Raw genomic sequence first — 12,836 nt, 5'->3', positions numbered from 1 at the left:
CAATCCAGAAAAACCCCCAGATTTTTTTTTTCCATGTGAGTTGCTAACTAATCATTCCTCCCCATTGTGCCCTTGTTCGGCTGATTTTTTTTTTAACCCAAGCGAGTACTTTTTAATGCCCATTAAATTCATCTTATTAGATTCTGCCTCTCAAGATGATCATACAGAGCAGCATCTGGGGCCTAGGAGGGAGTCACTGGCCAGGTGTCTCTGGGTCTGCTCGGCTCATTTGGTCGCAGCAGGAGACCGGGCTTTTGGATGTGATCTCAGAATGATCCACTTAGCTCTGCTTTGTGTCCCCAAACCTCACAAATACATTCCCTTGGTCACTAGGCGAACCAGATCAAAACATGCAGTCTGCAGCAGCACAGTGTGGTAGAAAGAGCCCTGGCCTTGATGTCAGGAGGCCTGCATAACTCAGTGTGTGACCTGTGGCAAGTGGCTTCATCTTCTGTAGCCTTGGTTTCTCCATCCGTAAAATGGGGGTAATAGTGCCTGCCCTGCTTCCTTTATAGAATAAAGTAAGGTGATAGATTTAAAGACACTTTGGGAAGTTAAAAGCATCCGGCAGAGCTCTGCTTTTAGAACCAGTGCAGATTACTGGCTCTCATATTTAGACTCTGTATGCCTTTGGGCAAATCACTTAACCTCTCTCTGCTCCAGCTCCTTAATAAAATGGGGATTGTAATACCCATACTAATTACCTCACAGGTTTACTATAAGGCCCTAAAGTAACCGAAAAAATGTGAGGTGTTGTAATACTTTATATATATTTGTATATACACACGTATGTGTGCATATGCTATACATATGTTAAACAACATAGACCACCCTAAAATTTATAAAAGTGCCTTTCTCACAAAACCCAAGGCAGCTAGGTGGCATAGTAGATAGCATGCCAGTCCTGGAGTAAGGAAGATTTATCTTCTGGAGTTCAAATCTGGCTTCAGACACTTACTAACTGTGAGACCCTGGACAAGTCACTTAACCCTGTTTGCCTTGGTTTCCTCATCTGTAGGATGAGCTGAAGGAGGAAATGGCAAACCACCCCAGTATCTCTGCCAAGAAAACCCCAAATGGGGTCACAAAGAAATGACTGAATGACAGCAACCCAGTGAAGCAGGTCATACGTGTATTATTATTTACATTTTGCAGATGAAAAGACTGAGTTCCACAGTTGTGAAGTGAATTGCCCAAGGTCACTCAGCTAGAAAGTTCTGAAGCTAGGACGGAAGCCCAGCTCATTTGATTCCAAGACCAGGGTCCTTTCTGCTATAGCTTGCTGTATTCTCATGCCTGTAGATATGTGTCATACACCCACCTCCCAAACCTGTTCCCACCCACTCAGGCACAGAAAGTGCTATCACTATCAAAGAAATAACAAGACGTGTGTTGTTGGCTTTGGTTCCAGAGTGATAGTGATGATCAAAGGTCACGTGAATGTATGCATGTGTAGGTAGTATGTTCACATCATTTCATGCATGCATCAACTGAGGCCAATAGAGATGAAGTGCCTTGGCCGTGGTCACACTGCCAGTGTGTGTGTCAGAGCAAGGATTCACATCCACATCTTCCAGCCGTCCAGCTCCTATAGATGCAGGGAGCTGTGATTATTCAGTGGGAATCCTCCCTATTCATAGAAGAACAGTCCAAACCAATGCAAGTGAAACTTAGCCTTTCTGAAGTGCCAGATACCATCCCCCAGGTACTGTGCTAAGCACTGAGATTTCAAAGACAAATCAAATTGGGGAGGAATGAAGTTATGGCTGACCTGGGTGCCCTTCTTGAAGTGGAGGGTCTCAGAGAAACCAGCCAATCAGAGAGAGAGGCCTCAGGGGTGGGGAGGTACTTCCAGTGTGTGAAGCAGAGGTAAAATGAGCTTCCAAGATGAAGAGGTTTCTGGGACATTGTAGAGAAAGTAGGGGAAAATCAGGAATGAAGCCTGGAAAGGAATGAAGAAATTAATTTCACCACATATTTATTGTGTGCAGAGCACTGGGGGATATGTGAAATTTAGCTAAGATACCAACATAGATAAATATAATGTGTAACCCCACATGCTGATTGTCTCAGAGAAATGCTGTGTGAGGTCCAGGGTAAGATTTGTTGTGGTCTGGGAGGACCCCAAGAGGTGGTTGCCATGGGAAGCCCGCGGTTTTAGACATTGTCCGAGAGCTGGCAGAGGCGTTGGGGGGAAGGGAGGGAGCAGGGGCAACTTGAAGACTTCAGTATGGACCTCTCTGTGCTCCTCTTCTCATTTCTAGCTCCTGTATGACAGTCCCAAAGCTCGACAGGAAGTGGAGCATCACTGGCAGGCCTCCGGCGGGCCCCACATTGTACGCATTGTGGATGTGTATGAGAACATGCATCACAACAAGAGGTGCCTCCTTATTGTCATGGAATGGTGAGGTCCCAATGGTCTGGCCCGGAAGCTTCCACCAACTCCTGCCCAGTCGGGTTCCCCGGGGGGGGGCAGGGAAGGACAGGAAGGGTGGGTAAGCGTCCTGATTACCAGCTCTTATCTTTACACTTAACTCTCTAGCCTCGGGAACCCAGGAATATCAGATACTAAAATGGTAGTACTTGCAATAGAGAGGCTTCTCTTGATCTCCCCAAACACCCCCACATCATTTTCCATTTACTTAGTATTTCTTTTATCTATACATAGCTGTGTACATGTTTTTGCTGATTAGAATGTAAGTTCCTTGAGGGCAGGGACTGTTTAGTTTTTGTATCCACAGTGACTGGCACATAGTAGGCATTTGAAAAATGCTTATGGAATTGAATTAAGTAAAATATCACAGAATTCTATAGTTGGAAGGTACCCCAGGGACCATCTAGTCAAATCCATACCCAAAAGAAATCCCGACTCTAACATAGCTGACAAATGTTCATCTCATCCAGATTCTGCTGCAGACTTCAAAGGAGGGGGGATCCATCACCTCCCAAGGCAGCCCAATCTACTTTCAGACACTTCTTATTGTTAGAGAGTGGTTCCTGATGTCAAGCCTAAATGTGCCTCTTTGCGACTCTGACTCACTTCTGCTGGTTCTGTTCTCTGGGGCCAAAGAGAATAAGTCTAGTCTCTCTCTTCCACATGACAGCCCTTAAAACCACACCATCACCTATGTCTCCTTCAGGCTAAACACCTCCAATTCCTTCAACCAGTCTTCATATGACATGGACTCAGGGCACTTCACCATCCATTTCCCGTGTCCTTCCTAAACTTAGTACCCAGAATTGAACTCCAGATGTGGTCCAACCAAGGCATAGTACAGAATTGACAATCACCTGGAAGCTGTACCTGTCTTGATGCAGCCCAAGATTTCATTAGTTTTATTAGCTGCCACATCTCACTACTGAACCTGCAGTCCTCTGGGGAAAAAAACAAAACAAGAATCTTTTCCAAATTGCTGTCTTAACTATGCCCTCCCCCATATTGTAGTTTTTAAAGTTAATTTTTTTGGACCTGCATATAAGACTTTACATTTATACCTTCTGAATTTAAAAAAAAAAGATTTCCAAGGATTCAGAGGCAACATAAGCAGGATCCCATAGCCTAAAATTCTCTAGAGGAGTTAGCCCGGGAGAGATGGGAAACCTTCAAGAATAAAATTCTGAAGATAACAAAGCAAAACAATTCCAATGCGGAGAAGAAGAGAAGAAATTGAAGAGCTGTCTAAAAAGACCAATTTGGATGTACCAGGAACTAATAAAGCAAGTTGAGTTGTAAGCACAGAGCAGATGAAAATAAGAGTAGGTAACAAAAACCAGATGAGTATAAACATGTGGGGTGACCCTGTAAGAATAATGTCAGGAATGCTTAAGATCAGAATGAGGCAAGTCTGGCAAAAAATTAGAAAGAAAAAGAAAATTACATACTAGTTAAAACCTAGGTGAAATAGGGAGATGAGATCAGGAAGATCTGGAAGCACTTACCTCGTCTTGAGGAGTCTCCCATCACTGGTGCCCCCCCCACCGTGAACAGCACCCTCTGATCTGGCAGATACAATCGCTGAACCACTCTCAGTGATCTTTGAAAGGTCATGTAGAATGGGAGAGATACTACAGGATTAGAAAGGACAAATGTCATGATTTTTGAAAGGGAACAAGAATGAATATGAAAACTTTTAGGCTTGTGGGTTTGACTTCAATTCCTCACAAAATTCTAGAGCATATTATTAAAGGGTTGGTTAAGGGACATCCAGAAAAGGAAAAGATTGTCACAAAGAGTCAGCATGCCCTCATCAAGAACAGGTCATACCACAGTGCTCTAGTTTCTTTTTTCAGAAAGAGTCATTAGACTAGGAGCCTGGAAGAATGACGTTGATGTAGTTTGCCTGGATATTAGCCAGACCTTTCATAAGACTTTGCATGTTGTTCCTGTTGGGGGGGAGGGGGCAGGGAATGGAGATATGTGAAATAGACAGATTTGAAACTGATTAAAGAGTAGTCATTGGTGTTCCAGCGTCATATTGGAAGAAGATATCTGGTGAAGTGCCACAGGAATCTTGTTCCTGTGCTATTCAACCTTTTTCGTAGTGACTTGATAAAGACATGATGGCACGCTCATCAGATCTGCAGATGATTCAGAGCTGGGCCAGACACTTAACATATGACATAGGATCCAAAAACACTGGGCTCAGTCAAAGAAGATTAAATCTAATAGGGATAAATGTAAACTGTTTTGGGTTTAAAAATCAAGGTAGGGGAGGCTTGGTTAGATACCAGTTTTCCTGGAAAGGTCTCCATGTGATTCAACAGTGTGATCTGAGGCTACATTAAAAGAAATGACAGTTCAGAATGAGCAAGCAAGCACCCACCCTACTGACTGCCAAGCAGCCAGCCCATCCGTACCCTGGCCGCAGCTCCAGTGTCACTGCTGTGAAGAAGGGTGGCTAGAGGGCTCTGGCAAGAGGATGGGCTCAGCCACGTGAAGATTTTTCAAACTGTAATAGCTAGGTGATGCAGTAGATAGAGCCTTGGCCCTGGATTCAGGAGGACCTGAGTTCAAATCTGGCCTCAGACACATAACACTTACTAGCTGTGTGACCCTGGGCAAGTCACTCAACCCCATTGCCTAGCCAAGAAAAAAAAACTGTGACAGATTTGAAATAATTTTGCCTATAGAGTCTGCTACATAATCTCCTGCAAACTGGAGATCTTCAAGTACAAATACTTTTAGATTCTCCAGTAGTCTCTGTAAGTAGTTCCTGTAAGATACTTCAGGAGATCTCCTAATCCAGTTTTCCTGTGTGGATCTGGTCAGTGCTACGATGTGATGGGAGCTGTCACTGTTCAAAAGAGAAAGGATTGCAAAGCTTCCGCAAGAATTTAGCCTACAACAGCATGCCAAGCCAATCTCACATACATTCCTGCCTTTGTCAAATACTCACATCTTCCCTTCTAAATTTTCATCAGTTTCTGTTTCGTACACAGAATACAACAATAAAGTATTTGGTTTAATGTGTAAAAAAAGGTAAACATTTTTAAAAAGGAGAGAGGCATAGTGTCTAGTCCTGCTGTATTCTGCCAGTTTCTGGAATGTTATGTTTTATTCCAGGCACCCCAGTTTAGGAAGGACATCCCCTACGCTGGGATAAGCAGAGGTAACCAGGATGGCAGAGGGCCTCCAGTTCATGACATATGAGGATCAGTTGAAGAACTGACCATGTTTACCCAGGAGAAAAGAAGACTTCTCTCAGGGGAGACATGAGAGCTGTCCTCAGGTGTTGGAAAGGCTGTTTCATGGAGGAAGGATTAATTAGATTTGCTCTGTTTTGTTTTAGAGGGCAGAAACTGAGTTATGAGCAGAAAATGCAAAAGGACAGATGTAGACTTGATGTAAGGTAAACCTTTCCAAGGATTACCCCTATTCCAGACTGACATGAGGCACCTCCATGGCTAGTGGGTCTTCTTTCTCTGGGAGTCTTAAGGCAGAGGCTGTTGAGTACGTTGTGGAGGGAGCTTTGGTTCAGGTATGGGTTGAACTAGCTAGACCTGACATTTTGTCCCTGAGTCTGTGATCCAGTCATGATTTGCTGAACCAGCTTCTTCCTCACTTCTTTCTTGGCTCTCAACTGCCTCAGTCTACCCCACTTCCCCTACCCACCTACCAAGCGAGCACTCCAGCCTCACTGTCATCATCCTTCCTCATTCCTCTTCTGCCTTCCCTATTTCCTTTGTCCTCCCGTTTCTTACTTATTGTCTGTCTTATCTCCTTTCCCTTTTCTTCCTTTCTCCCATCCTCTCACTGAGTTCTTCTGAAATCAGCTCTGCCCCTCCAGGCCCCCTAGCAAGTGTTGGTGAGTTGTGTTTACATGCTGAAAGGTTTTGAAAGGAAGAGAGAGGAAAACATCAACAAGTATTTATTAAGTGCTCACTATGTGCCAGGCATCATGCTGAATGTTCCTGCCCTCAGGGAGCTTACATCTAATGATGTTCACATATGGAAACATTGAAGATACATATAAAGTAAATACATGGTAAACTGCAAGGGGAATGTGCCCACCTCTGGGGGGAGTAGGGGACCATGAAAGACTTTCTGCAGAAGATGGCTTTGATGTAACTCTTGAAAGAGAAACTAGGGATTCTAAGAGACTGGAGTGAGGAGAGAGAACATGCTAATCATGGAGGACAGACAGATGGGAAACGGAACCTTGTATATAAGGAACACCAAGTATGTCAATATGGCTGGATTGTAGAGACTGGAGAGGGTGCTAATGCGTAAGGATACTGGAAAGATGGGAAGGACTCATCTTACGAAGAGCCTTCAGTGCCAAAAAAGCCTTCATTTAGGTCTTGCCTGCAGGTGATAGGGAACCACAGGAGGTTTATTGAAGAAGTGGTGGTGTGGTGAGACTTGGGCTTTAGGAAAATCACTTTGATGGTTGTGTGGGATGGATTGGCATGGGGAGAGACTTACAGGGGAGAGGGGATGAGAGTCTGGATTAGAATGGTGGCTGTGTGAGTGGAGATAAGGAAATGTCTGCAAAACAAGAGGTACTATGGAGGTAGGAATGACGAGATTTGGCAAACGATTGGATGTGTGGGATGAGTGAAAGTGACAAGTCACAGATGTACTTTGACACTGTCAGCCTGGCTGCCTGAAAAGGTGGTAGTGCCCTCCACAGTCATAGGGACATTTGGTTTCAGCCATTCTCAAGCACATTGAGTTTGAGATGTCTCTGTAATTTCTGGTTTGAGATGTCAAGTACGTAGTTTGTGATGTAGGATTTGTAATCAAAGGAAATGTGCACCCCAGGTGTTTGAGGGCAGATGCTGTTGATGGAAAAGAAAATGGACTACTTGTCACAGAAGACTCAAGATGTTCTCAGTCTTCTGTCTGAGAAGTTTCTTCTTTCCGGGGTGGCAAGGGGGTCAGACAGACAGAGAGAAACAAAGGGCATAGGGTACCCCTACCCTCAGCTTACTTGGCCTTCAATGATGGGTCCCCCCTCTCTTGCAGCATGGAAGGTGGTGAACTTTTTAGCAGGATCCAGGAGCGAGGCGACCAGGCTTTCACTGAGAGAGGTACGGGACATCTGACAGGCCATCCAGTAGAGCCTGGGGAGGAGGATGCCAGTTCCTGACTGCCCTTCAAAGTTCTGACTTTCAGACCAGAATGAGCCACCTTTCCCCTTATCTTTTCTTCTCCTCTAAAGTCCAGGCTGGAGGAAAAAGTCAAAATAACATTTATCCAACATCCCTTCCATACCTAAATTTTCTTATCCTATTATTTCAGCCCATGCTATCTTTCAGACCCCTTTGGTCTGGAAAAGTGCAGGTTTGGGAGAAGTTCAGATATATCCCTGGAGGACAAACCCCTAATATGGGGAAAGATTAGGTATTTGTTGCTCATTCCTTTTTATGAAAGCCTCCTTGATCTCCTCCAAACTTCTATTTGGGGGTCCTCATCAGAATGGGGATCCTGGATCAAAGGGGCTATGGGATTGATACCCCATCAAGGGCCAGTGAATGTCTGTTGCTATGGAATCCTCACATATGTTCCAGCGGGCCTCTGAGCCATGCCTTAAGGGGCTTATCTGGCCTTTGTGCTCACAGACAACAGCTGGAGCTAAGTTTAATTTGGCCAATTTGGACAGTCTCTCTGTTGGCCTGGGTAGATTGGGTTTCTCAACCATAATACTGGGAGTTTGAAGGGTAGGGAGAGGTAAGGAATTGAGCTTAACCTGTACCTTTCATAAATGGAATTAAACCAACACACTTATACCACCAGAGGCCTCGGAGATCATGAGGGACATTGGTACAGCCATCCAGTATCTGCATGCCATGAACATTGCCCACAGGGATGTCAAGGTGAGAGCTCCCCACCTCCAGAATGATATCAGGCTCAGAGAACCCTGATGGTTGGCACAATGTGCCAACTGCCAGAGGAGCCCTGGGACAGTCTCAACCCTCTCAAGGTTTAAGATTGGTGTGGGCATTATATTTAGACACACTAGCCACCAGAGAAGTTTAGGGTATTATCTACTGGCAGAAGTAGAAGCAAGAGATGATAGATTTTTGTCATCTTGAGAATGGCCCTGGGCAGTATCACAGGACCTCTTGCTCATAAACCTTTTTGTGGCTCCTTATGACCCACATAATAAAATCCAAACTCTTTTGACTAACCATCAAAGTCCTCCATACTGTAACTCTTGTTCAGCAATCATTTATTAAGCACCTACTGTGTACAGAGCACTGTGCTGCGTTCTAGGAGAGTTACACAGTGTTTATAAAAACTCTCTTGGAGTTCACAGATAACCCTTATTCACAACATCACATTGTAAGTACAATAGAGTTCCATAGGGTATCCCACTTGTAGCCCACAGAACAGTAACCAGGTTTATCTCCTGCTATAGCTCAAAGCACCCTCTATTCCAGCCAAACTGATCTACTTACTGTTCCACATGCATACCATTTGCTTTCCCACCTCTATGCCTTTGCTGTCTCCATTCTACCTGCTCGGAGTGCCCTTCCATCTATGGCTCTAAATCCTATTTTCCTATAATGCTTAGCCAAAGTCTCATCTTCCCCAATGAGCCTTCTCTGACTCCCCACAGCCTTGGGGTTGGGGTTCTTTCTCCTAGACTCCTGTCTGAATCCCTCCCCCATACTCTTCCTTTTTTTTGTTTGTTTGTTTTTTGGTTTTTAGGCAATTGGGGTCAAGTGACTTGCCCAGGGTCACACAGCTAGTAAGTGTCAAGTGTTTGGTCTGAGGCTGGATTTGAACTCAGGTCCTCCTGACTTCAGGGCCGGCACTCTATCCACTGTGCCACCTAGCTGCGCCCCCATACTCTTCTTAGTAGTAGATGCTGCCTCCCACTGGTAGTTAACCTTTTATGCACTTGAGAATCAAAAAGTGAGCCTAGAGTGGCCTAAGACTGGGTGGGAAGAGAGTAGACTTTGCAAAGGAAGAGCTGGCCATTATTATTATTGCTGGCTTTAGGGAAATGGAGAGGAGTGAATATTGATGGATGACATCCAGAAAGGGTTCAGCTCATACTCATGGGTCTAAGTGAATTTCCATCTATTTCCTTTCCATCCCTTATATGTGATGCTCGTATCTGTGGTGAGACTTTGGAGTCCCCCCCTCGCTCCCTTGAAATGTCCCCATACTTCTGTTACATCGTTGTTTTTTCCTTTCCTGTCACAGCCAGAAAACCTGCTCTATACGTCCAAAGGACAAGACTCAGTGCTCAAGCTCACGGACTTTGGGTTTGCCAAGGAGACCACTCAGAATGCCCTCCAGACGCCCTGCTACACACCCTATTATGTGGGTGAGTCCAAAGCAGCCAGCCCTCTACCAATTCCTCCTGCCAAAGAGAAGAATATTCATAGGATAGTCACAAGATCGTAGGTTTTAAAGTTGGAAGAGAACTTGGAGCCCATGGAATCTAGCCCCCTCAGTTTATAGATGAGAAGACTTGAGTGAGACCTGGAGAATTCACACGCCCTGTCTGTTGTAAGGGTGGTATACAACTGAATCAGAATATGAACCAAAGTCTTCTTATTCTTTTCTGTGTCTAGGAATGTTTCTCCCCTTCCCCCAAAATAAGGCAGAGGGGACCAGGCTCTGATACTGACCCTCTCTGGGAAACTAAAGTATTGGCTACTTGACCTGTCTCTCTGCTGCCTCCCCTCAATTGCTGTCTTGGTGCTAAGCACCTGCCAAAGTAGCCACATTTAGGACAGATATAAGCTATCATAGAGTAGTCAAGTGGTTACACTCGAAGGCTCTGTCTTCAAGGAGAGTTTTAGAAAAGTCTTCCCATACTTGGACTCCTATGATTGAAGACACTTCAGTGAATTGATGTTCTCGCCCACTTAGGTTCTCCCTCTATCGTGGTGGATCTAAACATCCACACCTTTTTATTCTAAGCAACCTTTGATCGTGTCTTCCCATAAACCCTCTGCTGGGGGCCTTCATGTCAGCACCAATGGAGTATACAGTGGAGTCTTATCTGCTCTCCCACACCATTTCTGCATGACTAACCTACCTTTTTCCCAGTCCTATACTTCTTGGGTGAGATCTTTTATACCACTTCTGGTGGACAATTCTTTGTTGATAATAAACTGCAGCCTGTCCATGTCTGACTTGTGACCTCGCTGTGACCCTTTGAGTAACCTGCAACTGATTCTTTAGAGACTGTGGGATTCCATGATTTGAAGTCATGTAGTATTGCCTAAAGAATAGTGACAAAAAAAATATGGTCCTTTGTTTGAGGAAGAAGCTTGGGGTCTGCAGCTTCCCCAATTTAACTGCCCCATTTATCTGACTAAGATTCAAATTCTGCTAAACCAGCTCTAAAAACTATCCATCCAAAGTGCATGGCCTAGGTAGAAGAATAGTCAGGCTTCATCTATGTGGCCCCTGCATGGTGACCTCTCTGTATACTTGGTCCAAGGCATTTCTCTCCCTGTCTTTGTTTCTTTTTTTGTAATCTTTTTACTTCTTCATACATTATATGGGGAACTGTGGTGCTAGAGATGACCTAAGTGTCCCATGAAATGTTTCTTGCTTAGTTACCTTTGCACATGTGGAAAAACCAATTCCACCCACCTCTTTATCTTCCTCTCCAAGCAGAAGCCATCCTTTCCTTTTTCAGCAACTTGCTTTTTAGTCTCCTGGTTATGTTGAGAGTGAGAATGTCAAGGTTGATACCATCTCCTTTGGTTTGTTCATTGGACATATCTCCCATTTAGCATGCTAGCTGTTGAATTAGTGTTTGTAGACGGCCCAAAATGCATTCTTAGCACCCTCTGCCCCTCCCCCTTTGTTGCTACCGTTACTTTCACAGCAGCAGAGGGCCTTCAAAAGCTACTAGGAGCTTCCTTGGGTTCATGGGTTGCTGCAGCCAAAGAATTCATTACTAAAATGGCCAGCTTCCTGGTGTTCATCTTCTCCTCACTTGAACAGGCTGGTCCTTGGAAAACAGACACAGTCTGTCACTAGGACTGTAATTGGAAAACAAATAAGGAAAATCCTGGCTCTGAGTCATGCTTTTGAAATGTGGTAAAAGAATCCCATCAGCCAAAAGGGTTAACACCAAACTTGAGCTGTGTTTTTCATACTTTTAAAATTTTTGTCTGAAATTTATATTCTGGAAAAATACACCGAATTCTACCTAAAATAAGACCTGGGCAGGAAACTCATTTTGGTGATAAGAAGAAAAGAATGACACACAGGAGAAGGAAACTTGCTTAAGGTTACTCGGCTATTTAGCAGCAGAATCACGACTTGAACCCAGGCCTTCTGATTTCTTCCTCAGTATTCTTTTCAGTACAAGAGCACACCCATCTTTTCCTTCTCTCCTAACCTACTGGGCAGTTTTTGTGAACTATGGGGTGATTTAGTCCATAGTCATCCTACAGAGAAAGGTCTGATCAGGAAACCAGCCCTGTTTCTGCATTTGTGTTGAAAGCTTGGGCAACAAGGTGAGACCTTAATGATTCTTTTTCAGGAGCCACAATCTCAGTGGGGTTGAGGGAAGGGAAGTACAAAGTGTCAGGGCCCTCAGCCTCAACTCTGATTTTCTGAGCAGCAGGCTCTTCCCATCCCCTCAACACCCACTCCCCTCAACACCCACTCATTCCTTGCCAATCCATTGGTATTTGGGGAGATCATGATTCAGTGTTCCCAGAGCATTTCTGTCTGTACTCATGTGTCTTAGAAAAGGTACCTCTTTTCCCATATCTTAGCTTTCCTTAGTATTGACTTGGCCTGTTGAAGACAATAGTCTCTAATGTTTAGGAGGGGAAAGCATAATCTAGGAGTCAGAAATTTTGTTATTGTTCAGTTGTGTGACTCTTTGTCACCCTATTTGGGGTTTTCTTGGCAAAGATACTGGAATGGTTTGCCGTTTCCTTCTCCAACTCATTTTCCAGATGAGAAAACTGAGGCAAGTAGGGTTAGGTGACTTGCCCGGAGTCACACAGCTAGTAAGTTTCTGAGGCTGCTTTTGAACCCAGCAAGATTAGTCTTCCTGACTCTAGGCCTGGCACTGAGCCACCTAGCTGCTAGGTTCAAATCTCTACTCTGATGCTTATTTTCTGTGTGACTCTGAGTAAATCTCTTACCCTTTTCTGAATTTGCTTCCTTAGCAGTTAAATGGATATAACAGTCTCAACCATCTCAGTATTATTGTGAAGTTCACTTTGGGTACTAGCTATGAAAGCCTTGTTTAAGCTCACATGTTATATGAGTATGGGGGAATGCAAGGGCAGGGGGCATTACCTATAAGTGGTCAGTCACACACAGGCTGCTTGATGAAGGATAGATATATTTGCTTAGAGAAACCCAGCTGGAAAAGAAAGACAAGTGAGTCTCCCTA

General features: G+C 44.4%; 1 protein-coding gene across 2 annotated transcripts in view; it reads left to right on the top strand.

Moving 5' to 3' along the window:
- MAPKAPK3 (MAPK activated protein kinase 3) overlaps nt 1-12,836 on the top strand; it is a 98,146-nt gene that overhangs the window by 72,586 nt on the left and 12,724 nt on the right. The window contains exons 3-6 of one of the 2 annotated variants that reach the window (XM_020999121.2): nt 2,265-2,380; nt 7,469-7,533; nt 8,240-8,319; nt 9,659-9,782. In XM_020999121.2, the coding sequence (XP_020854780.1) occupies nt 2,265-2,380; nt 7,469-7,533; nt 8,240-8,319; nt 9,659-9,782 (385 nt within the window). Of the gene's footprint in view, nt 1-2,264; nt 2,405-7,468; nt 7,534-8,239; nt 8,320-9,658; nt 9,783-12,836 lie in introns of both variants that reach the window. The other variant, XM_020999120.2, reaches the window with a different exon arrangement.

Source organism: Phascolarctos cinereus, unplaced genomic scaffold, assembly GCF_003287225.1.
Source record: "Phascolarctos cinereus isolate Bilbo 61053 unplaced genomic scaffold, phaCin_HiC Scaffold_4;HRSCAF=312, whole genome shotgun sequence".
Taxonomy (NCBI): Eukaryota; Metazoa; Chordata; class Mammalia; order Diprotodontia; family Phascolarctidae; genus Phascolarctos; species Phascolarctos cinereus.
The sequence above is the reverse complement of the archived record's forward strand: the minus strand, read 5'-3'. Positions and strand labels throughout refer to the sequence as shown.